The sequence below is a fragment of the Condylura cristata genome, unplaced genomic scaffold (assembly GCF_000260355.1).
Source record: "Condylura cristata isolate star-nosed mole 26May11 unplaced genomic scaffold, ConCri1.0 scaffold00028, whole genome shotgun sequence".
In the NCBI taxonomy this organism is placed as follows: domain Eukaryota; kingdom Metazoa; phylum Chordata; class Mammalia; order Eulipotyphla; family Talpidae; genus Condylura; species Condylura cristata.
In genome coordinates this window covers 16,861,245-16,883,456 of record NW_004567129.1, presented here as the reverse complement: position 1 = coordinate 16,883,456, position 22,212 = coordinate 16,861,245, and the positions used below count along the sequence as shown (strand labels likewise).

At 45.2% G+C, this 22,212-nt stretch overlaps 3 protein-coding genes across 5 annotated transcripts in view; 2 read left to right on the top strand and 1 right to left on the bottom strand.

Moving 5' to 3' along the window:
- SLC7A6 (solute carrier family 7 (amino acid transporter light chain, y+L system), member 6) overlaps window positions 1-4,113 on the top strand; it is a 29,253-nt gene extending 25,140 nt beyond the window's left edge. Inside the window, exons 8-11 of one of the 2 annotated variants that reach the window (XR_001145887.1) lie at window positions 502-651; window positions 765-948; window positions 1,357-1,619; window positions 2,813-4,113. Coding sequence is in view for 1 of the 2 variants with exons in the window: in XM_004690443.2 (XP_004690500.1) it covers window positions 502-651; window positions 765-948; window positions 1,357-1,451 (429 nt within the window). In the remaining variant the exon portion in view is untranslated. Of the gene's footprint in view, window positions 1-501; window positions 652-764; window positions 949-1,356 lie in introns of both variants that reach the window. The other variant, XM_004690443.2, reaches the window with a different exon arrangement.
- A 157-nt stretch (window positions 4,114-4,270) lies between these two features.
- Window positions 4,271-11,275, bottom strand: SLC7A6OS (solute carrier family 7, member 6 opposite strand). Its single transcript, XM_004690442.2, has 5 exons — window positions 11,057-11,275; window positions 10,683-10,961; window positions 7,868-8,071; window positions 6,733-6,856; window positions 4,271-5,089 (listed from the first exon to the last, which is right to left on the bottom strand). The coding sequence occupies exons 1-5, from the start codon at window positions 11,246-11,248 to the stop codon at window positions 4,959-4,961; spliced, it is 930 nt and encodes a 309-aa protein (XP_004690499.1). The 5' UTR covers window positions 11,249-11,275; the 3' UTR covers window positions 4,271-4,958.
- A 43-nt stretch (window positions 11,276-11,318) lies between these two features.
- Window positions 11,319-22,212, top strand: part of PRMT7 (protein arginine methyltransferase 7) — a 38,440-nt gene continuing 27,546 nt past the window's right edge. For both annotated transcript variants that reach the window (XM_004690214.2, XM_012730617.1), the window contains exons 1-4: window positions 11,319-11,421; window positions 15,078-15,264; window positions 16,623-16,659; window positions 21,804-21,953. In XM_004690214.2, coding sequence (XP_004690271.1) covers window positions 15,170-15,264; window positions 16,623-16,659; window positions 21,804-21,953 — 282 coding nt within the window. In that variant the 5' untranslated portion in view covers window positions 11,319-11,421; window positions 15,078-15,169. The remainder of the gene's footprint in view (window positions 11,422-15,077; window positions 15,265-16,622; window positions 16,660-21,803; window positions 21,954-22,212) is intronic.

Below are 22,212 nucleotides of genomic sequence, written 5' to 3'. Positions count from 1 at the left end.
AGGAGAAATTCTGTCATACCTCTGTATCCAGAAGTAGATTTGTTTTGCTAGGCTGCATTTGTAAGGTCCCAGGACAGCAGGATGGTTCTAGAGGCATTTTCCTTGTTTGAGTGCCAGGCAGTTGGGATCACTTGCAGTAGTGTCCTTTGTCATCACAGTGTGATTCTTGTCGGGGTTGGGCATGGAAGTGAAGGGGGCCTCAGGAGAAGAGAGTCTGGTTTGTGCTCACAAAAAGAAGAGAGGCACTGAGTGTAGGAAGGGTACCCAAGAGGGAGAGAAACCATCTGAAGGTTAGTGGGCTGAAAGCACCCATTGGGTGTCAAAGGGTCATTGAAAAGGCCTGTACCCCAGTTCTGTATGCATAAATAAGTCAATCCTAAGAATAAAAGGCCTGGACGTAATGGGTGAAGCCAAGTCTACAGTTAGCAGATCTGTGCTGCTTTTGACGGCGGAGTGCCTGGGGCGGCCTGGTGACAACAGTCTTTCCTGCCCTTCCTACAGTGCACCATGGCGCTCATCTATCTCACTGTGGAGGATGTGTTCCTGCTCATCAACTACTTCAGCTTCAGCTACTGGTTTTTTGTGGGCTTATCTGTGGTTGGACAGCTCTACCTTCGCTGGAAGGAGCCTGACCGTCCCCGGCCTCTCAAGGTCAGCACCTCTGGGCAGATGAGGAGGGATGGGCCATCTCCCCAAGGTGTCTTCTTGCCGATAGCCTTTCCCCAGCCCCACTCACCTAATGTCTTAACTTCCCTCCATTTCAGCTGAGCCTGTTTTTCCCTATCGTGTTCTGCATATGCTCCTTGTTTCTGGTGATTGTGCCCCTCTGCAGCGACACCATCAATTCCCTCATTGGCATCGGTATCGCCCTTTCTGGAGTACCTGTCTACTTCCTGGGTATTTACCTGCCAGTGTCTCGGAGGCCGCTCTTTATTCGGAATGTCCTGGGTAAGCGTATCACTCGGTGTGTGTGTGCCTGTGTGTCTGTGTCTATACCAGCATGTGCAGCAGTAGGGCTATTAGTTGCTTCCTGCATCCCAGCGAGGCTCTGGAGGCCAGGAGACTTCACTCCACACTGTTTATCTGGACACCATCACTTTAGTTCTATGAATCCCATTTGAGTGTTAAAACTGCTTCCCAAGAGTTTGCGAAGATGAGAGGTCATGCACCAGACTTTTCTGGGTGGACATGGAAAGGAGGGCAGTGATACTTGGTGGGGTGAGGAGCCAAATCTGGCACACGGGACCCAAGGGACAGGTGGGAAAGGAGTGTCAAATATGCTTTAATTAGCCCTGTGGTATTCAGATTGATGCTGCAGCTGTTTGCTAAACTCTTGTTTTCTCTATTTTCCTTTAGCCACTATTACCAAAGTCACACAGGGGCTTTGCTTTTGCGTCTTGACTGACCTAGATGTAGATGAAGAAAGAAGGGTTGATAGTAAAACTGACTAGATGCCAGAGGTGACATCCCCTGCAGCCTGGAAGGCTGGCTACCTGTGGTCATGGCCACCAGATTCCAGATGACAAGACTGTGCCCCAACCCTGCCTGTACTAAAGGAGCCTGTTGGCTTACACCGGGGGTGCTTAGCGCTGAAGGCCTGCTCAGGCGGTCAGGCATTGGTAAGCTGTGGGAGGAGACTCAGGGTCTGGGGCTGGCGGGAAGGAGGTAGGAACTTCAGAGGCTGGTGGTGGTGGGGCCCTGGATTAATTGTATTTCTGGTGGTTCGATGCAGCCCTTACAAACAGCCAGGGAGTTAGCAATGAGGGAAGTGGGAGTGACTGGTAGTTTCTGAACTTTTGAGGTCTGAACCAAAGGGGCTGCTTTATGGGAAGTTTTCCTCTGCCCAGCTACAAGATACGAATTTAGGGCCCTGAAATGCTACATCTTCCTGTGGCTCTAAATTGTTCTTGCAGGAAAGGCTTGTATTTCATTACTTAACTGATATTAATCCAGAACCCAGTTCTAGCAAGGCATTGGTGTTCATTCAACTACAGGATGCAATGAGGTGATGGTGTTTAAAAATGTCAAGCACCCAACGCCAAGCCACTCTGGCCTTAGAGGGTCCTCTTTGTGGCGGTGAGTAAGACTCTGACCAGATTTTTTTTTGCTCAGCTTTAGCACAATGTTCTGTTGAACCTTACCTGCAAAGTGAACTTTCAAAGATTTTTTTACTCATGTCCACACCTTAGTATATGGGTAGATCATGATTGTAAGCACCTTGGTCAAGTGTAGCAAGGGCAAATGCATAAACTCATGAATCAGAAATCTGCAATACCGCCCTGAAGGATTATCTTCTATTTTACATAGCTTTTTGTTCTAGTTGATAGAACATAAATCTCTGGGTTTCTGGTGAGGACTTTAAGAGGGCAGAAATTATTCTAGAATTCAGCAGTATCACCTGAATTCTTTTAGCTGTCATTGGCTCACGGACCCAGACCATCACTTAGCTTGCTCCACTGTGAGGGCTAGTGGGGACTGCTGTGCAGACCCAAACAAGCTCACCTCGGTGCTAGAAGTGGTCCTTTTCTTTTCCTGAAAACCTCATGTAAGGCTGGTCCTCTACCTGTGCCTGCCACCAGGCTTTGTTTACACTCCAGTGGCCTCTGTGTGCATCAGGGGTAGTACACACCTGCCCTGTCTGCCCCCACTTACCCCGAGGTCCCTAGGCTACAGTGGCCAGATGAGCTTGGTATTTGTGGGCACTTGTTTTCTCCTTGCGGAGATCAGTGGATTCCGGGAAAAAAGTTGCTTCAACCTCAAGCTTGCTCCTCAACATACGACATGACTGGAAGGCTACATTCTCATGCTCCAGCAGGCCAGAGTGGCAGGGCCCGCCTAATGCAGGTCGCTTTGCAGAGAGAACATCTGGATCGTACAAATGTGATGCCACTGATCATCATCCGGGCAGACATTTCAAGGGAGCGTGATCAAAGCTGCCTTTGGGTCAGGGAATGTCTGTGAGGACACGGTAGGACATTGACTGAAACAGGAAATTCCTGCCTGACAACAAAACAGGGAGTCTTGTGCAGAGGCTTACTTGCCTGGACTACATAAACATGACTCCTGGCTGAGCCTAGCTGGCAGCTACCCCAGGGGGCCTCTGGAGCCAGTCCTTTAAGAGTACCCATGTCTTCAGGATCCCTGACTCAGGCTTTAGCTTTTTCACTGAAGTAAATGACCAGCTAGCCCCAGGAATTGCTGCCCCAGAGACTCTTGGGGAGCAAGGGCCTCACACCTGGGGTAGCCTCATACTTGCTTTGTGAGCCAAGTCGTCTTCCACTGGTTGGTGACAGCATCCTTTGCGTCTATGCTGCATAGACTCCTCCCATGAACCCTTCTGTGGGGATGCCAGAGACTTTGTACAGCACTCAAGCTTCACCACAAAAATTAATCTCACTAGATATTTGTTGTTTCCTTCAACCCTTCCAGAGCGCTAACCTCTTTTGCATAGGGGGTTTGTGAAGATGTCAAGCCCTTTAGTGTTGGCAGACCTCAGTGAGTCCATAAACAGCAGTGAACACATTATAATGGCGTGTTTTGTAATGGAGTATTTTGTAATCCTGTTTCTATGCCTACAGGACTAAGATGACTAGATTAGACATGTAAGTCTGCCTGTTACTTTTAGCACTGAATTGTACCTTTGTGGATAGCTCAGATGGGAAACCAAAAGCCTGCTGGTCTTACAGCTGCAACAGGAAGGTCTGAGCACATGTACAGGCAGAACTTAATCACTTCTGGCAGGTTTAGTTAACTTTGTGTAGACAGGAACGAGTGTACTTTAAAGATGTACAAAATAAACTATGAAGAGAAGTGGGTGGATCGAGAAGTAGAGATGCTTTGTCGTCTTACTGGAGGCGGGAAGACACCTCATCTCCCTGTGTAATTCACCTTCCCACGCGACAGTGTGTCACAGGGCAAGAGGGCACACCTGACATCAGAGGTTTTCGTACTGTTTGCCTCGCATGGCTCTGTCTAGTGCAGTTGCTGCCAGCCGCATGCACTAGTAAAGTGATGTTCGGTCCCTCAGTTGTACGGATCACATTTAAGTGCTCAACAGCCACATATGACTAGTGGCTGCTGCAAAGCTGTTTTTGGCAAATGCTGCAAATAAACATTTCTCCATGAAAAGCCAAGCTCATGATACATTTTCCTTTTTCTTATTTGCCTGAAGTCCTTAGTGTCTGAAAGGTCTAGCTTACTTCCCCACCTCTTTATTTGGTGGGGCAGTGGAGGAAAGGGGGGAAAAGAAAAAGCACCATGGGAAAATACCTAAGATATTCAGATTTAAAAGGCTTTGGAGGAATTACTTGCTCCCGCGTTCAAAGTTAGTTTTTACTGAACAGTTACTACATTCATACACTCTGTCCCCTGGCAGCACTGCAAAAGGAAGACAGAAATCTTCACAGCCATCACCAGAGCCCAGAAGCAGGGAGGCAGACGCAGACGGATCACATTTAAGTGCTCAACAGCCACATATGACTAGTGGCTGCTGCAAAGCTGTTTTTGGCAAATGCTGCAAATAAACATTTGAAGCCTCCACAGCTCAGGCAGATTCTTTGTCCTTTCCTAATGGCCATTATTGTCCAGTCTGTACTGTGGTGCTACAAGGGATCCAATGGCACTCTCCTAAGTCTCTTCCAACAAAGGGGACAGGCTTTTACTGGAGGCGGGCGATGTGGTGGTATGGGAAAGCTGGAAAAATCCTCTGGAAGCTTCGTATTCATGCTTCCCCCCTAAGTTGCCATTGTAGGGCCATAGGATCACTTTTAAGTGAGGCAGAATGGCTCTACTCAGTGCAAAGACACTCCCTTAGCTTTCACTATAGTGGGGCAGTGCTGTTTGATATGCTTTCTCCTCCCCTGTTAAGCGAGGAAATCGAAGGAAACTGCCAAGGTTGCAGATGCTGCAGTCCAAGAGCCCTCAGGGCATGGTAGAACCTCACGGCTGTCACAGGACCATCAGTCTGAATCTAGGTCGTGAGAGCTGTCATAGCCAAACTCCTTCTGCACGTTCACAGGATATTTGCTCCACAGCTGTGGTCTGCGATGGCCTCCTTCTTCTTCACTAAGGCTGTTGTATTCATCAGAACCTAGAATGAGATGACAGGCACGGGTTCTAAAACCATGTGATTGATTTTGTAGTCAACAGCTCCCTGCCTTTCTCAAAAGAATCTGTTTTTCTTTTCCATTATAAAATAACTTGCTTAACAAAGAGAATTCATAGACTAATTTAAGAAAAAATGGTTGAATTTCTACCATACAAACTGGGTCCTTCCTTTAAAATTGGATTTTGTCATTTCTCCCCTAACATAGGACTTTTGTTTTGTTTGCACTTATATTGCAAATAGAATTTTGTACATTGCTCCTTTCCTTTTAACATATTATAAGCACTTCCCCAACAGAATATCCCATAATCTGGGCCTCCTTGGTAGTGCAGGGTTTAAGTCTAAGCACTATCAAGCCATCACCAGGCCCCGCAGCACAAGTTCAATCCCTGGCCAGGAAGCTAACCCACATGGCACAGCAGACCTCTTGTGTCTCACCCGCTGCTCCCCTCAGCAGTGTATTTCAGTAGATCCACTGTTCTGCTCCCGACTCTGTTTCTGGTGAATCTTCTCAACCCCCCCCCCCATGCCTCTGGCCCATATCCCAGTTTTATATGCATAAATACTTTGTTTCTCTATTAATAGACCCCTAGAATGTACTTTTTTTTGGCACTGAGCCAACAGCCAGAGCATCCTTCCTTGCTCTCCCCAACAGGTACCATGTTTGAGTTGTCTCTTTCTAAAAAAACAATATTGAATATAGCAACTTTTTTTTTTTTAAAGACTTAAAAAAATTTATGCATACAGAACTGGGGTACAAGTCAGAGGTGTAGGGGTGGCGAGAGGATTCACCAGAGACAGAGTGGGGGAGCAGAACAGGCAGACTGATGAAGTATAGTGCTGAGGGGAGCAGTAGGTGAAACAGGAGAGGTCTGCTGCGCCATGTGGATCACCTCCAGGGCAGGGGATCAAATTTGCACTGAAGCGGCTGCTGCCAGTTTTCAGAGCTGAGCTTTAACCCACTGCACCACCAGGGAGGGCCATAGCAATTTCTTGAGCGATTAGATAATGGATGTGTGAAAGCCTTGGCCTACGCTTACGGGTGAATTTCACCAATGTATTCTTTAAAAAAATTTTTTTTGAAAGATTTATATTACTTATGCATACAAGAACTGGAGTGTTGGTCAAAGATGGTGAGAGGATTCACTAGAGGCAGAGTGGGAAGCAGATCTACTGAAATGCATGCTGAGGGGAGCAGTGGGTGAGACAGGAAAGGTCTGCTGTGCCATGTGGGCCACCTCCCTGGCTGAGGATTGAACTCATGTTGCAGTGGCTGGCAACAGCTTGACAGTGCTAAAATTAACCCCTACGCCACCAGGGAGGCCCCACTGTATTCTTGATTGACACAGGGAGAGGGACACTGAGTTAGATGTTCCACTGAAGTTGGCTCAGTATGGAATAATAATACTCAAAACCCAAGATAGGCAATACAGTAAGTAAGGATTTTGGACCTATGGGAGCCCAGCAGTGCCCCTGGAAATAATAGTCCGTGGGTCCCCCACAGCTCTGGACAGTGGGCGAGCTCCTGGAGCTCCATGGCAGAGAAGGAAGGCCACTTAAGACGTATCTATCAGCCACGCTCTACCTCAGCCTCAGATCCCTTTCCACCAGGGCTGCAAGCCACCTACCCCTGGAATCTTTATCTCCGTCACTGTCCTCTTCTTCTTCTGGGTACTCATTGCGCCAGTTATTCTCACTGTTCTCATCATCTTCATCTTCATAAATATCCTCTGGTTGTTGGTCATCATTCACCTGCATATCTCAACACAAATATAAGTCTAAACCTCTAGAGTAAGGCTACAAGGGAAGCCATTATCACCCAACTGAGAGAGATGTCATTTAAGGATGCCAGCTGAAAAAGAAACAGCCTAGGGTTTAGTCTGACATTGCCACATAAGAGGATGTAGGGACTCAGTTTACAAGAGAGAGAGTTAGTGCCTTCTCTGCTTAAAAGTCTGGCTCCAGGCACCACACTACTGGTGGGGTAGAACACACTGCACCAGAAAGAATATACCTGGGTGGGAAGGCCAGTGTTCTGAGCAGGTGATGCAGAGGCCTTCAAACTCTTCAAAGGGCCGTCACCGTGAGGAGTACATGGGTTATGGATGACCCCAAAGGTCACAACCCAATCCTAAGTGTGACAGGTGCCGGAAAGCAGAAGTAGGGGCCATGCATTGGTCCAAGGCAGGGAAACTCTGGATATAATGGTGGGGTAATGTGCTTTTCTCAGCGTGAGAGCATGGTAAGTAGCACCTTAACTTTTTTATGTTTTCAAAAAAGACTTTTTTCCCATTTTCCTACACTGCTTTCATTCTTGACCACTTGTCTCTCCCCTCATGTACAATCCCTGATGGCCTTCCATCACCCACCTTTAATTTTCTCATTTCTCATTTTAGAATTTGTTTTAATGACTGTCAGGATGTTAGCTTCCTAAATATAGAACTTTCTACCTACACTTTGAGGTTGCAATTTTTAAAAAGCCTTTGTTCTCATTCATGTTAGAGTGGGTACTTTATAAACAATAAAGGTGTTGCAAACCTTGTAAAAGATTAAGAACAAAACATAAATTTAAATGATCTTTCTCAAAATCCTTTTACTAGGACCCTACAAGGAAGTTAAAGAAAAAAAAAAAGTTTCCTTTGAGCAAGAACAAGATCAACCAAGAATGACACTGATCAGTAGGGGAACTCAAGAAGCAAAGCACTCTGACTAGAAAATCAGTATGAGGCAGGCTAAGCTGCCCCTATTCTCATGGCCTCTTACCAGCTCCCACTCCTGGCTGTAGGGCTGCACAGAAAGGATGTTCTCAATCCATCCTGGAGTGGCCATCTCCAAGTAGTAAATGTCATATACATAGTCGTCCTTCTGTTCCTCCTGCTGTCCAACCCTTGGCCCATCCTCAGATATAGTCAGCCGCTCACGGATCAACTCTACAGAATTGCAGAGGATCACATCTGGGTCAGAGGCCTGTGAAGGAAACAGCAGAAGATACATGCAGGACGTTCCAAGAGGACAGATGTAAGAGGACAGATGTAAGAGTGTTCCAGGAGGAGGGATGCAAGAGTTAGGTGAAGGAAGCCTCCCTCAGTTCTATGTTGAATTCAAGATTGTAAGGACCATGACCTACTTATCTTATGCTTAGCCCATGAAATCAAAAACATCAAGAATTTCTATATAAAATTAATGTGTAGTTCTTTTGCAATTTGAAATCACATAAGCTAACCTCCTGCCCTTTATGCTTGGCTGACATGAGATCACATGGGAGACTGCCTAAGGTGAGAGCCAGGCCAGCAGAGCCAGAAGCAGATTCTACTGCCATTGGTCTTTTTTGAGCTCTCTGGCACGATGTTCTCCTCCTGCTACCCACAGGCCCACAGTAGCACTTCTAAGGCTGAAACCTAGTGGGCTTGCAGTTTGTGTGGCCGCCTACAGCAGCATAAATGTGATTCTTGATCTCTGGTGACTACTACTAACCATTACCCATCACTTGATGGGCCCACACCAACATTGTGCTTTTAATCACAAACCAGTAGTGGACTCCCCTTTTGTGAGAGAATAGTTTGAGGTGAATTGCCCTAGATAAAACTGGCTGAGGGGAGGGTGTGCTTTATCCCAGCAGGCTCTGTTATGGAGGCTAACACAGACCAACTGGAAATGAGCTGCAAGTAACCCGTCTTGACAGGTTCACTGCCAGAGGCTGTTGTATTATTGAGAAAATGTGTTTATACCCTTTACCAGTTTATCTGCTAGTTTTTCTTATAGATAGAATTTAATGAATTTTTAAATTGATGTGATTTCAATGAACATTGATTTACTTTTAAAAAACTGTAATTTAAGAATGAGTGTGCAGTAAGTTTTCGTAAAAAATGTGGCAGTGTATACTCCACCCAAACTGCTTTCCAGGAAGACCAGACCATGATTAAACATTTTTTACTTGATATATTCTATATGAAAATATATCTTCATCCAAATACTTTAAACTTCAAAAACTATTGAAAGGAGTTTAAAGTTAAAAAAAAAAATTATTGGCCCTCCCTGGTGGCGCAGCGGGTTAAAGCGCAGCACTGAGAATCTGAAGCCACTTCCGTATGAGTTCGATTCCCACCTGCTGCCTGCCCCGGAGGAAACCACATGGCGAGCCAGACCTCTCCTGACCCGCCCGCTGCTCCCCTCAGCAGTGTACTTCATCGATCTGCCTGTTCTGCTCCCCACTCTGTCTCTGGTGAAGCCTCTCACCGCCCCTGAGCCTCTGGCCTGTACCCCAGTTCTGTATGAATAAATAAATAAATCTTAAAAAAAAAAAATTATTAGGTCCTTCCTGATGGCACAACGGGTTAAAGTATAGCAGTATAAAGCTATCAGAAGCCATTTTCGCATGAGTTCCATCCCTGCCCTGGAGGTGATCCACATGACCAGGTAGACCTGTCGGGTCCTGTCTGCTGCTCCCCTCAGCAATGTACTTAGTCAGTCTGCCTTTTCTGCTCCCCACTGTCTCTGGTGAATCCTCTCACCGCCCCTATACCTATGGCCTGTACCCTAGTTCTGTACGCATAAATAAATACATCTTTTGAGGTGTGGTAAGTGAGACGGTTTACCAGAGACAGAGCGGGGAGCAGAACAGGCAGACTGATGAAGTACACTGCTGAGGGGAGCAGCGGGCGGGCCAGGAGAGGTCTGCCAGCCATGTGGCTCACCTCCAGGGCAGGGATTGAACTCATGCTGCATGATTTTGGAGAACTTCATAATGTGTTGTTTTTAAACCCCCTTTGGCCACCACGGAGGGCCCTAAATAAATAAATTAAAAAAAAAAAAAGTTTATTAAGAGCAGACATAACTTAGGACAAGAATTTTCTATCTCTTTGGTCTTATGCACAAAGAAGACTTTGCTTTTTGGCAGTGAATCACAAAACTAAATTAAGAATGTAATGTAGTGGAAAGAACACTGACTGGATTAAAGGTATTTAAGACCTGCATTCTAGACCTCAAATTTATATGCTACCTAGGAATAACCTTTTCACCTCCCTTTGAAACATTTTCCCATCTGCTCTATCTTTACCTTGTTGAAAACCTTCCAGTGATTGTAGTGGATAAGGGGCTAGGTGATTGACAGTAAGAACAAACAAGAGCCACCTAAACTTTTCTCGTTTATCATTGAGCTCCAGCAAACGGTTTCACCAAGATATCCATAGTGCTCTGCCGTTTACCTCCTTCATGTCTTTGTTCAGTTGTTATTTTCTTAGTGAGATCCTCATGATATGGGGACCTTTCTTCTCCTGTTTTCTCTTTTACGGCCCATATCATCATTTGACATTGAATTTTGTTTACCGTTTCTCTTCTGAGTGTTAGGTCCTCACTGTTTCAACAAACGTAAGAACAAAGCCTGACACATAGTGGGTCCTTAGTCAATACTGTTGAACGATGCGCTAAAACAAGGCTAAACTCGCTCGATGCCCTAGGATCACTTATCTCTAAAGTGAAGCCGTGTGCATCCTCTTTTTTAACTGTCTTGATTCAGCGCGGAGTCTAGATATATATTAATTACGAAAAGCCCAACGCTTGCCTCGTAGAGTATACTCACTTTGTATGACCTTGCTGAGGCAGCCTCTGTGTCTCCTTCTTCGTGGACCAGGTCGAACAGCTGGAATCCGGCATCCTCGGTAGCGCCTGGATTTTCAGGTGCGCCCTCGGACACCGGGCCATTTGAGGGAATCCCCAAAGATCTGCGGCTGGAGACCACCCTGTAGCGGCCCTCCTGCCGGGTCTCCCGAGCCGATGCACGGAGGTCACGGCGGATACGCTGCTGGCTGCCTTGGGAAGGGCGCAGGGCTTCCCGCAAGAGCGGTTGGACTGGTTCCTCCTGGGGGATGGTGAGAAAGGGGGGCAACTTAAGCTGGGATTCGTGAAGGGGTCAGGGATACAGTTTTGCTCCTTTGTCCTCTATTTCCCCAATACCTGGGAGCGCACGGTGGCCACCAACTGGAAGACATTATTCTCCGCCGCTTTCTCTAGACCCTCGAGGGACGTCTGGGCGGTCGACTCGTCTGCACTGTCCCGGAGGCGTTTACAAGCAAGGACTAGGGCCTCGGCGGGCTCCGCGCTGCGCTTCCGCTTCACACGGAGCACAGCCGTCCTGCCGGCCTCCATAGCGGCTGTCACGGAGCATTATGGGAACGCTCGGGCTGCGATGAGGGGCCTTCAAATTCCGCTTCCGGTCCCGCCCCCGGCACGCTCACGGCTACCGAGTAGTGTCGCTCCACGCGCCAGCCGCGGCAAGATGGCGGCGGCGGCGGAAGTGAATGGAGCAGATCCCGAGGCGGGTGAGAAACTAGGCGGGCTGGGAAGGTGGGACCTGGGAAGGAGCCTGAGGTGCTGCCAGTCGCCTGCCCTCAGCTTGAGAGTCGCGGCGGAGGGGCTGGGGTGGGTGTGCGCGGGTGTTGGGGTACGCGTCGCTGGCACTCCTGAGAATCTTAAGAGTCCGCGTGGGGCGGCTGAGCTGCGGGCGGGGACAGCGGGGTTCCGGAACGGCCCCTTCTCTCCCGTCCAGTCAGATGATTGTGGGTTGCTGCTGCTCTCGTGGCGGACCACATGTTTGGATCACGGTATGTGGCACCTCTCCCCAGTGACAGACACCCGAACCTGTCGGTGTCCCGTACATTCATTCAGCATTCACACCGCTGACTGGGCCACCGCCCTCTGAGTCAGGGTACCGCTGGCGGGCTCCCCTTTCCCAGGCACTGTTCTGAGTATTTGGAGAATCGTCTTCACACACTCGCCACAGCGGCCCTGTAAAGGGGTGCTTCGGCCGCAGGTGTTCCGAAAGCCGGCTGCTGCGCGCCGTGTGTTTAGAACGAAATGCAAACATCTCTCCGAAGCCGGCGTGGCCCGTTGTCATTTCAGAAGCCCACTCCTCATCTTTAATTTCTTCTGCTCTGCGCTCTTCCGTCACTTTCGGCTTTTGTCCTTTTTGCTTATGTATTTCTTTTTTTTCCACCTAAGGATCTTGGAAAAGTTGGGCTAAAGATTCCTGAAATAAAGCACCATGCTTCCCAATTTTTGACCTGGTTTATTGGGCGCCCCTCAAATTCTTCAGTGTTTTCACAACTCTGTTATTCTCTTCCTCATTGCGTGATGCGTATTTTCTATTTTAGTACTCACGTGTTGCATTTAAATTCACTCTTCCCAATTAGGGGCTATAAATTTTTGGAGGTAACGGACCTCGATCTTGTTTTTGGTAGTTTTCCAGTTCAATATCTGGCATATAGGAAACACGTGGGGGCCCTCCCTGGTGGCACTAGGGATTAAAGGGTGAAAGCCCAGGACTATGAAGCTACCTGTAATCACTGCAGCACGAATAGATCCCCAGCCAGGGAGCTGACCCACATGGCACAGCAGACCTCTCCTGTCTCTCCTGCCGCTCCCCTCAGCAGTGTTTTTCAGTCAGTCTGCTTGTTCTGCTCCCCATCCTGTCTCTGGTGAATCCTCTCACCTCCCACACCTCTGGCCTGTACTCTAGTTCTTGTATGCATAAATACATAAATATTTAAAAAAAAAAAAAGGAAATACTTTGGTAAATTTTGAATGAATGAGCCAAACATTTGTTCTGAAATCTGACTAACGGTGAAATTAGGATTTGATGGAGTGATTCCATTCCCTTCCTGTAAATGGCCATATGAGTGCACAGCTTTTGGAGAATGAAGAAGGGGTCAGAGAACAGCTCCTGAATTTGAAGTGTGGGCTTCTGTGAGGACAAGTCATTAGATGAGAGGACTTCCCAGGAAAGGTGTGTAGTACTCAAAAAGACAACAGGACATGGTTCCTATCCTTATGTATTCAATTAGACTTATATGAAATTAGTGGGCTGCAGTTGTGCAGGGACATTGTAGTTATGACTTAAAAAAAATCACGATCAAAAGGAAATTTTATAGACTAAAGTTCTTTACTACACTCTTAACCCCTGGCTTCATCAGAATTGATTCCACATGAACCATACCCAGGGTTTCAGGATTCCCCAGTATGAGTCCCAGCATGTTTGGCACCTTACTCAGTTTCACTTCAGCAAGTCTTACTTACTGTGCATGATTTTGGTTTTCTGCCTTTCTGAGCTGGAGAGTGCCCTCTCTCCCCATGACCATTTAAACTTTAAGCTTCCCTGAATGTTCAGCAAGATGTGCTCATTTTTTCCAACTACAACGTTTGTCACTCTTCTAAAGCACATTATAGATCCTGCTGGTTCTGTCTGTAGTGTCTTTTGAATTGTTATTGGACAGCAGTTTTTTTTTTTAAGCTTATTTATTTGACAAGAATTGGGGTACAGGCCAGAGGTGTGGGAGGTGAGAGGATTCACCAGAGTGGGGAGCAGTACAGGCAGATCTACTGAAATACACTGTTGAGGGGAGCAGCAGGTGAGACAGAAGAGGTCTGCTGCTCCATGTGGGTCACCTCCCTGGCCAGGAATCAAATTCATGTTGCAGTGGCTGTGGACAGCTTCATAGTGCTGTGCTTTAACCTGTTGTGTCACCAGGGAGGGTAGCACAGCAATGAAAAGAAAAATGAAATAGAATATATCATATATTATGATAGAAGACAATATAGCTGGCTACTTTACATTGTGTGTGTTGTGTCTCAATGTAAAATACATTACAGGGATTGTCAGAAAGTTTGAGACTCATTAGATCGAGGACATATATGCTGAAGGACAAATCGCCTGCTTTGAACCAGTGCAGTGACTGCCTGTGCTCTTTTCAGAAAAGATTGTTTCCCATCCTCTTGTGTAACAATTTAATGTTTGCGTAGTTTAGAAATTTTCAAAAGAAGTTTGGTCACTCTGGTCAGTAAAACACCTTAGGAATGTTTAAGACCTGTAAAGTAGTCTTTCTAAGGATTCTTGGAGATGGACCAATGTTCTACAAGAAGTGGAATGTGGAACACTTAAGTTTTGGGTAATGAACAGTGCTATTACTTTTGAAGACTCCTGTGTGAACCTTGATCTCTTTTTCTCTTCCCTCAGAGAAATGCTCACATCCTGCTGTGTGTCAATTTAAAAGATTTATTCATTTATACATACAGAACTGGGGTATAGGCCAGAGGTGCAGGGGTGGTGAGAGGATTCACCAGAGACAGAGTGGGGAGCAGAGCAGGCAGATTGACAAAGTACACTGCTGAGGGGAGCAGGGGACAAAACAGGAGAGGTCTGCTGCGCCATGTGGGTCACCTCTGGGGACTGGGATTGAACATGCACTAAAGCGGCTGCGCCTAGCTTCCAGTGTTGCGCCCTAATTTGTTGCACCACTAGGGAGGGCCCCAGAACTGCTGAATTTCTGAGAGCTATATGAATTTATTTATTAGGAGGATTTAAAATAATTGTCATTGAAGTATCTTCTTTTTTAAAAGATTTATTTATGCATACAAGGAATGGGGTGTAGGCCAGAGGTGCAGGTGTTAAGAGGACTCACCAGCGAAAGAGTGAGGAACAGAACAAGCAGGTCTACTGAAATACTAAGGGGACACAGGAGAGGTTTGCTGTACCACATGGGTCAGCTCCCTGGCTGGGTATCAAACTCATGCTGCAGTAGCTGTGGAGAGCTTCATAAATGCTAAGCTTTAACCCCTTGTGCCACCAGGGAGGGCCCTAAAGTATCATTACAGTTTCAGGTGTATAGTTGTGATTGAACATATGTAGCTACTACATTAGGAGCACCCCAAAAGTCTAGTTTCCACCGACCAACATGTAATTGACCCCTTTTACCCATTTTCTCCACTTCTAACCCTTTCCCTCTGGTAATCAACAATTTGTTCTTTTTTAACTTAGAGTTTTTGTCTTGCTTGTTGTATTTTAGTTCTTGCTGTTATGAGTAGATTATAAAACCAAATAACTCTTGCTGAAAAGATTAAAGTATGATTAACAGTTATTTTCAGTGAGTAACATTTGAATTCCTTGATTTATTTGTTGAGTACTTATTTTTTTTTGGCACAGTGTTGTGAATAGATTATTGGTGATCAGATCTGTCCACAAGAAGTGATCGGCCACGACTGCTTTTCTATACAAACTGAGCACTGACTGGCATCATGAAGGTCTTCTGTGGGCGGGCCAATCCCACCACAGGATCTGTGGAGTGGCTGGAGGAGGATGAACACTATGATTACCACCAGGAGATTGCAAGGTAATGAGGGTTTGTTCACTGTTGGTGGCACTTGATCACAAAGCAGATGCCTTGGAGTCCAGTCTGAGTGTGGACCCGGCTGGCCCTAGTGCATCTGGTCAAGGCCAGGTGTGGGTCAGAAGCAGGTCTGCTGAGCCAGGTGGATATGTGTGGAAATCAGGCAAAGGCACACCTGTGTGGAGAATCAGATATTGTGTCTCAGGGCTGCTATAGTGGAGAAAGGGAGTCCAGGATCCAGTAGAGTAGCAGCATGGCAGTGGTGGTAGTAGTGATGGTGAAATTACATACGATGTCATTGATGTGGTGACACATTCATCATGGTTAAGTTCTCTAAAGTGGAAAAGAGGAAAACACTTGTTTTTCCTCTGGGGAGGGTATCTAGTAATATGGGAGTTACTCTCATTTGGCAGTCATTAAGTCTATACGGTGTACTGTACAACGGCTATGAATTCTAAAATGGAGAAGATAGGGTGTCCATCCTCAAGGAACATGCAGTTTTGTGGGAGGTACAAGCACGTAAAAAACTACAAGTTGAAATGAACACAAGTGCATGGAAGCAACAAGAACCATCTGGGTTAGGGAGTGACTGTCCAGACTCTTACTTCCTAATTCTGGGATATCAGCCAACCTACTTAACTTCTGTGAACCTCAGTATATTAAAATATACCTCAATATATTTTATATGTAGAATGGGTGTGTTTAGAGAGGGGCAGATGATGGAGATTAGGTGTCTGGATTTGAACATCCATATAGACAATTTTCAGTTGTTAATTGAGAGTTAAAACTGCAAAATTGTTCTCAAAGAAGGTGTGATATCAGAAAGGCAAAAGGGAAGGGATTCTAGAAGAGCTGAGGTTGTAGAAGGAATGTCCAGAGTGTGGAGAGGAGAACATTTCAGGAAGAAGGTGTGACAATAAGTAACTCTGTTAGAATAGTTTAAAGTGGGCCTGGATGTTTGTCTCATCTGACTTAGGATTGCATTTATATATATATATACACGTATATTTTTAAAGATTTATTTATTTATTCATACAGAACTGGGTACAGGTCAGAGATGCGGAGGGTGAGAGGCTTCACTAGAGACAGAGTGGGGAGCAGAACAGGCAGGTCTACGAAGTACACTGCTGAGGGGAGCAGCGGGCCGGTCAGGAGAGGTCTGCCACACCATGTGGTCACCTCCGGGGCAGGCGGAATCGAACTCATGCGGAAGCGGCTTAAGCTTAGTGCAGTGCTTTAACCCGCTGCGCCACCAGGGAGGGCCGCATTTATATATTTAACTACTCCCCTGTGGTGTGTTATTTTTTAGCTGTATATTAGTTTTTCAGAGGGTTGTCTGACTTGTGTTTTTGTGTTTCTAGGTCATCCTATGCTGATATGCTGCATGACAAAGACAGAGTAAGTATGAAAGGAAGCCATTATCTTAGTGGATGTCGTAAAACCTTGCATTATAAGGTTAAAAATTCCCCCTGGACATGTTAGAATGATATGGAGAGGAAGTGTGGTGCACTGGTCAGGAAATCAGTCAAGGGAGGCTGGGACCTACCTACTTCCTACTCTGCTGTTGACCTAAATATGGCCTTCCTCAAAACATGAGCCCTCTGGAGAAGTCATTTAGTAAAATTTAAAGTGAATGGAATATGCAAGCTAATCTGCATGACCTCAATATAAAATTCTTTAATTACATGGTAACTTGCCTCGTATAAAGTTACTTACAATTCTGGGTCCACCCTGGTGGCATAGTGGGTTAAAGAGCAGTATTATGAAGCTCTCATGGCCACTGCACACAAGTTCCAATCCCCGGCCAGAGAGGTGACCCACATGGCATGGCAGACCTCTCCTGACCTGTTGGCTGCTCCCCTCAGCAGTGTATTTCAATAGATCTGCCTGTTCTGCTCCCCACTCTGTCTCTGGTGAATCCTCTCACCCTCCTGCACCTCTGGCCTATACCCCAGTTCTACATACATAAACAAATCTTTAAAAACTAAAATTGCTTGCAGTTCTAAAATAAAATCTCTAGAGGTCAGTGCACACTGTATTTTGTGAAACACATTTTATTTGCATTGCAAAATTCCATTTCAGCTTTTTCTCTTTCACCCAAATTTTCTTTCTTTCTTTTTAAAAGATTATTTATGCTGGGGTACAGACCAGAGGTGCAGGGGCAGTGAGAGGATTCACCAGAGACAGAGTGGGGAGCAGAACAGGCAGACTAACAAAGTACACTGCTGAGGGGAGCAGCAGGGAGAGAGGAGAGGTCTGCCGCGCCATGTGGGTCACCTTTCAGGGCAGGGATCAAACTCATGCTGAAGTGGCTTTAGCTTCTTAGTGCTGTGCTTTAACCCGCTGCTCTGATCTTATGACAGCAACCCAGAATTTCCCTTTCTATCTGAGTGCTTGACCAGTTGGCCTCATCTGGGTGGCTCAGAAGCTGGGAAGCTTAAATGATGCAGCAACAGACATGAAATAGCAAGGTAGAAGCGGGCTCAGGGCAAATGGTAGGCTTAGTTTAGGTGTGGTGGTATCCCCGTCACCCCACACAGATTAGTAGTTCAACCTGTCTGCTTCTTGGAAACACCATGACAGAATGATCTCCTTAAACAGCTGTCGTGTGCAGGCCACAAAGAGGGGGCCGGAGCCTCCCTAGTGCCTTTGATGAACTGTTGGGGAATTACAGAATAAACATTGTCCTTGGTTGTTGATTAGTCCTCTAATTTAAGGGTCTTATCATCTTACTGGACTCTAATCACTAAACCTGGAAAGGCCAATTTTAGTGTCATCTGCAAAGAGGGTGCTTTTTGCCCAAGCTTCCAGGGGGGTTGGACAGATGGCATTGCCATCCATCCAGTGAGCCAAGCCAGAAAGTGATGTCCTTTTCCATTTCTGAACAGGCATTCTATCCTTAAATTTGATTGGTTCTTCAACCCACTGCCTGCTAGCTCTCATGTGTTGTTGGTCCTGCCTTTCCTTCCTCTTGCATAATAGCCCAAGGGATCCTTCTGAATGCCAGCCTGGCATGTTATTCTTCTGTTTAAAACCCTTTGTGGTCTCACAAAAATATCCAAACTCTGACAGAACATTCCTGACCCTGCATTATTTGCTTCCCCTTCCCTAATTCTACACATGAGAAAATGGGAGTCAGAACTTACTGGTTAAGGGTAGAAGCAGCATAAACACATTTCTCCATGCTTTTGCATGGTGCTGTACATTTAGCTGTTGTTTTATTTTAATTATCTTAAGATTTATTTATGCATACAAGAACAGGGTGTAGGCTGGGGGTGAGGGTGGGAGTGAGAGGATTCACCAGAGTCAGTGGAGAGCAGAATAGGTGGATCTACTGAAATACGCTGCTCAGGGGAGCAGCAGGTGAGACCAGAGAGGGCTGCTATGTGATGGGGGTCAGCTCCCTGGCTGGGGATTGAACTCATGCTGCAGTGGCTGCTGATAGCGTCATGGTGCTGAGACTTAACCCTTTGCGCCACCAGAGAGGCTCCCTAGTTGTTGTTTTAGAACCATTGCCAAAACCCAACCCTAGACATCCTTTTACCAGTCTGCTTTTTCTATAGTTTGGTCTTTTCTAGAAATTTCATGTATTTCCTAAGACCATGTAATATTTGGAATATGATTATGGGACTATAAGTAAGGGTCTTATGTGTCTGTTTAGCTTTGTTCATGTTTTTGAGGTTCACTCAAGTTGGGTATACATCAGTATTCCTTTTTAGTACCTGGTTAGATTCCATTAATGGATGTGCTGTATTTTATTTATGCATTTTCCAGTTGATGGACATTGAACTGTTTCCAGTGTGGGGGCTATTTTGAATAGTCCTGCTGTAAACAGTCATGTCAAAGTCTCTGTGGACAGGTTTTTTTTCCTTTTAGTAGATATATAAAAGTAGGATTGTTGGGTAAGTGCACATTTATGTTAAATATATAACTTTTGAAGAAACTACAAACTCTTTTCCGAAATGAACATAATATTTTAATTTCCTGCTACTGATATGTGAAGGTTCCAGTTTTTTTACATCCTTGGCAACATCTGGTATTGTCAATGTTTGATTTTAGCCATTTTGTTTGAATGTGAGTATAGAGTGATATCTCACTGTAGTTTTAATATCCCTTTTTATAATGACTAATGACATCAGACATGTTTATTTGCCATTGGGATATCATTTTTGGTATAGTCTAGGGTAATGAATATAGATGTGACTTTTGACAGATACTGCTGAATTGCCATTACAGTATGCATCATTACAAATCACCACTACACTATGTATATACTGTATTTTTTCACTATTAAGTCTAATTCTATTATTAGTCACCTTATAGTTGACTCTATTTATTTGATTATCTGGCCTCCTTCCCACAGATTGCCTTTTTGGGGGCAGGAATGGGGAAGAGGAGGTAGATACAAATAGTTTTTTTTTTTTTTTTAATTATTTTTTACAGCTACATTGAAAATACCGGCATTGGATTTAATCCCCAGTCATAAGTCTCCACACTTTTGTACATCTGGATCCTGTGATAGTAGAACCTTTTGCTTGCCTTTGCTGTTAACTGTGACCCCAGCGTTCTTCCGAGTAAACATGTATCTCTTCTCCAGTGTGACTTTCATTGTCAAATTACCACTTCTTGATTGTGCCTTTCTGAGCCCTGGTTTGCCTTTTTGAATGAATCACCATGTCACCCCCACCAGAAGCAGGAAATCCCTTCCATGACCCCGATCTCCTGCATGTGGTGGATATACAGATACTTGGCTTCTGTCTTCTCAGCATAGTTGATCATGGCTTCAACAGCAGAGCTAAGAAAATGTGGACTTTTTGCAACAGACAGCATGCCATAATCCTCCCTTCAGCGGCATCTCAAAAGCCAGAAATATCCAAGTTGTCCTTTATGGGACTCCAGTTTCCCAATAATGTCTCCAACATTGAGTAAATAAAAGGTAATAGCTACTCTGTTGAGTGTCAGCAGTGTGAAGGAGTGTTGAGGATTCTCGGGTCACTAGCTCATGGCTGTACTCAGTCTCCCAGACCAGCTCCTAGGCCCACTCCTACCCAGAGAAGATAGCACCCCCTGCTTTGGGGGACATAATGTATTGATGTTCAGTTTTTTAGTTCAACAGATTCTAACAATTGCAATATTGATTAAAAAAAACCAAAAACCTCTTACTGTGATTTTAAAGCACACAGCATAAAATGTCATATTGATTTACCTATGACATAAATACACAGACTTATCAGTCAAATAGTTTTTTAAGATTCACTATGAAAAAATACTTTTCCCCTGGTGTATCATGTTCACTAGACAAACAATTTTATGCTCGACTTCAGTGGCAACCTCATTTCTTCTCTTCGAGCTGCCTGTGTTTACCTCCAAATCTGCAGAGCTATTATCTGTTGATGCCTTTCTGTGAGAACTGAGAATCTGACTTTCTTTCAGCTCCTTCCATTCATTTTCCTTTCTCCTGTAAGTGCCATGAAGTGACATGAATCTTAAGTGCCATGAATCTTTGCCAGACCAGAATTACTTTTCTGTGGCAAATCACTTAAACTCTTTGTCCTATTTTTTCATATGTAAAATAAGGATACCCTCCCCTTATTTGTCACCTTGAACAGGATGGTATATCCTCTTTTTAAAGAATTGTCACGGCCCTCCCTGGTGGCGCAGTGGGTTAAAGCACAGCACCGAGAATCTAAGGCTTCTTCTACATGAGTTCGATTCTCGTCCATCTGCCTGTTCTGCTCCTCACTCTGTCTCTGGTGAGGCCTCTTGCCGCCCCTGCGCCTCTGGCCTGCACCTCGGTTCTGTATGCACAAATAAGTTAAAAAAAAAAAAAAAAAAAAAAGAATTGTCATGAGGTCAATACTTACAGAAATGTTAGTTAAAATCATATGTTTGCTAGGACTGTAGAAACACTACTTAGAGTTAAGCTATGTGATACTCTGATTACTTTTCCTTTCTTGAATAAAAATTAGCTTATTTTTTGTTTAGTTTTCTTTGTAGAAATCATTGTTTTGTGCTCAAATTTCCCCTGACTGTGTATCTCTCCTTTTAGAAGGAAAGATCAACCAGTTATCTATCTATTCTGGGTGCTCTCTGGACCTCTTATATTATCTGTCATCCCAGCATTCTTGTTTATTGTCCTACAGATCTCCATCACGTTCTTTTTTATTGGGGACCTCTGTTTCCTGAATCCTAAGTTTTCCTAAGTACCTGTGGTGAGGCACTTTCCTCCCCAGTTTCCTGTGAGAGGGTGATGGAAGATAACGTTTGTGAGACTTTTTTGAATAGTTCTTTTTTCTTCCCTTACATTTCAGAGGTTGATTTTGGATTCTGGTTTGAGGATCACCTCCCTTTAGAATTCTGATTTGTCACTCTATTTTCTTTTAGATTTCAGTTACTATTTTGAGGATTGATACCATTCTTACTCATTAAAAATCTGTTTAAGGAGCCTCCCGGGTGGCCTAGGGTTAAGTCTCAGTGCTGCCCCCTTTCTCTTAGTTATTGTAAGTGCCATGAAGTGACAGCTATTTCTCCCTTTTTCTTAGAATATAAAATATTACCAGGGTATCCGGGCAGCTGTGAGCCGGGTGAAGGACAGAGGACAGAAAGCCTTGGTTCTTGACATTGGCACCGGCACAGGACTCTTGTCAATGATGGCGGTAACAGCAGGTGCTGACTTCTGCTATGCTATTGAGGTGAGTCATCTTCTTGGTTGTCTTCTGTGGGAAGTCCCTATGTTCTTCACACTCTGACCCCCTCAACTTATGCTGCACCAATAGTCCAGAATGCTTACTCCATACCCAGCACAGCTCCAGATTCCAGGTTTTGAGAATACCTAAAGTTGTATTGGACATATTCCTTTCTCTAGAAGCTTGTTTTCGCCTCTGAAAATAATGGTTCCCAGCTTTGGCTACATGTCAGAACTGCTGAGGAGGAGCTTTTTTTTTTTTTTTT

What these genes read in the sequence shown, in the direction of transcription:
- SLC7A6OS (XM_004690442.2), bottom strand. Translation starts at nt 11,248, where the DNA reads ATGGAGGCCGGCAGGACGGCTGTGCTCCGTGTGAAGCGGAAGCGCAGC. An exon ending in ACAGCCAGGAGTGGGAGCTG is followed by an intron (nt 6,857 to 7,867) that starts GTAAGAGGCCAT and finishes TGAGATATGCAG; the next exon opens with GTGAATGATGACCAACAACC. An exon ending in CGGAGATAAAGATTCCAGGG is followed by an intron (nt 5,090 to 6,732) that starts GTAGGTGGCTTG and finishes ATCTCATTCTAG; the next exon opens with GTTCTGATGAATACAACAGC.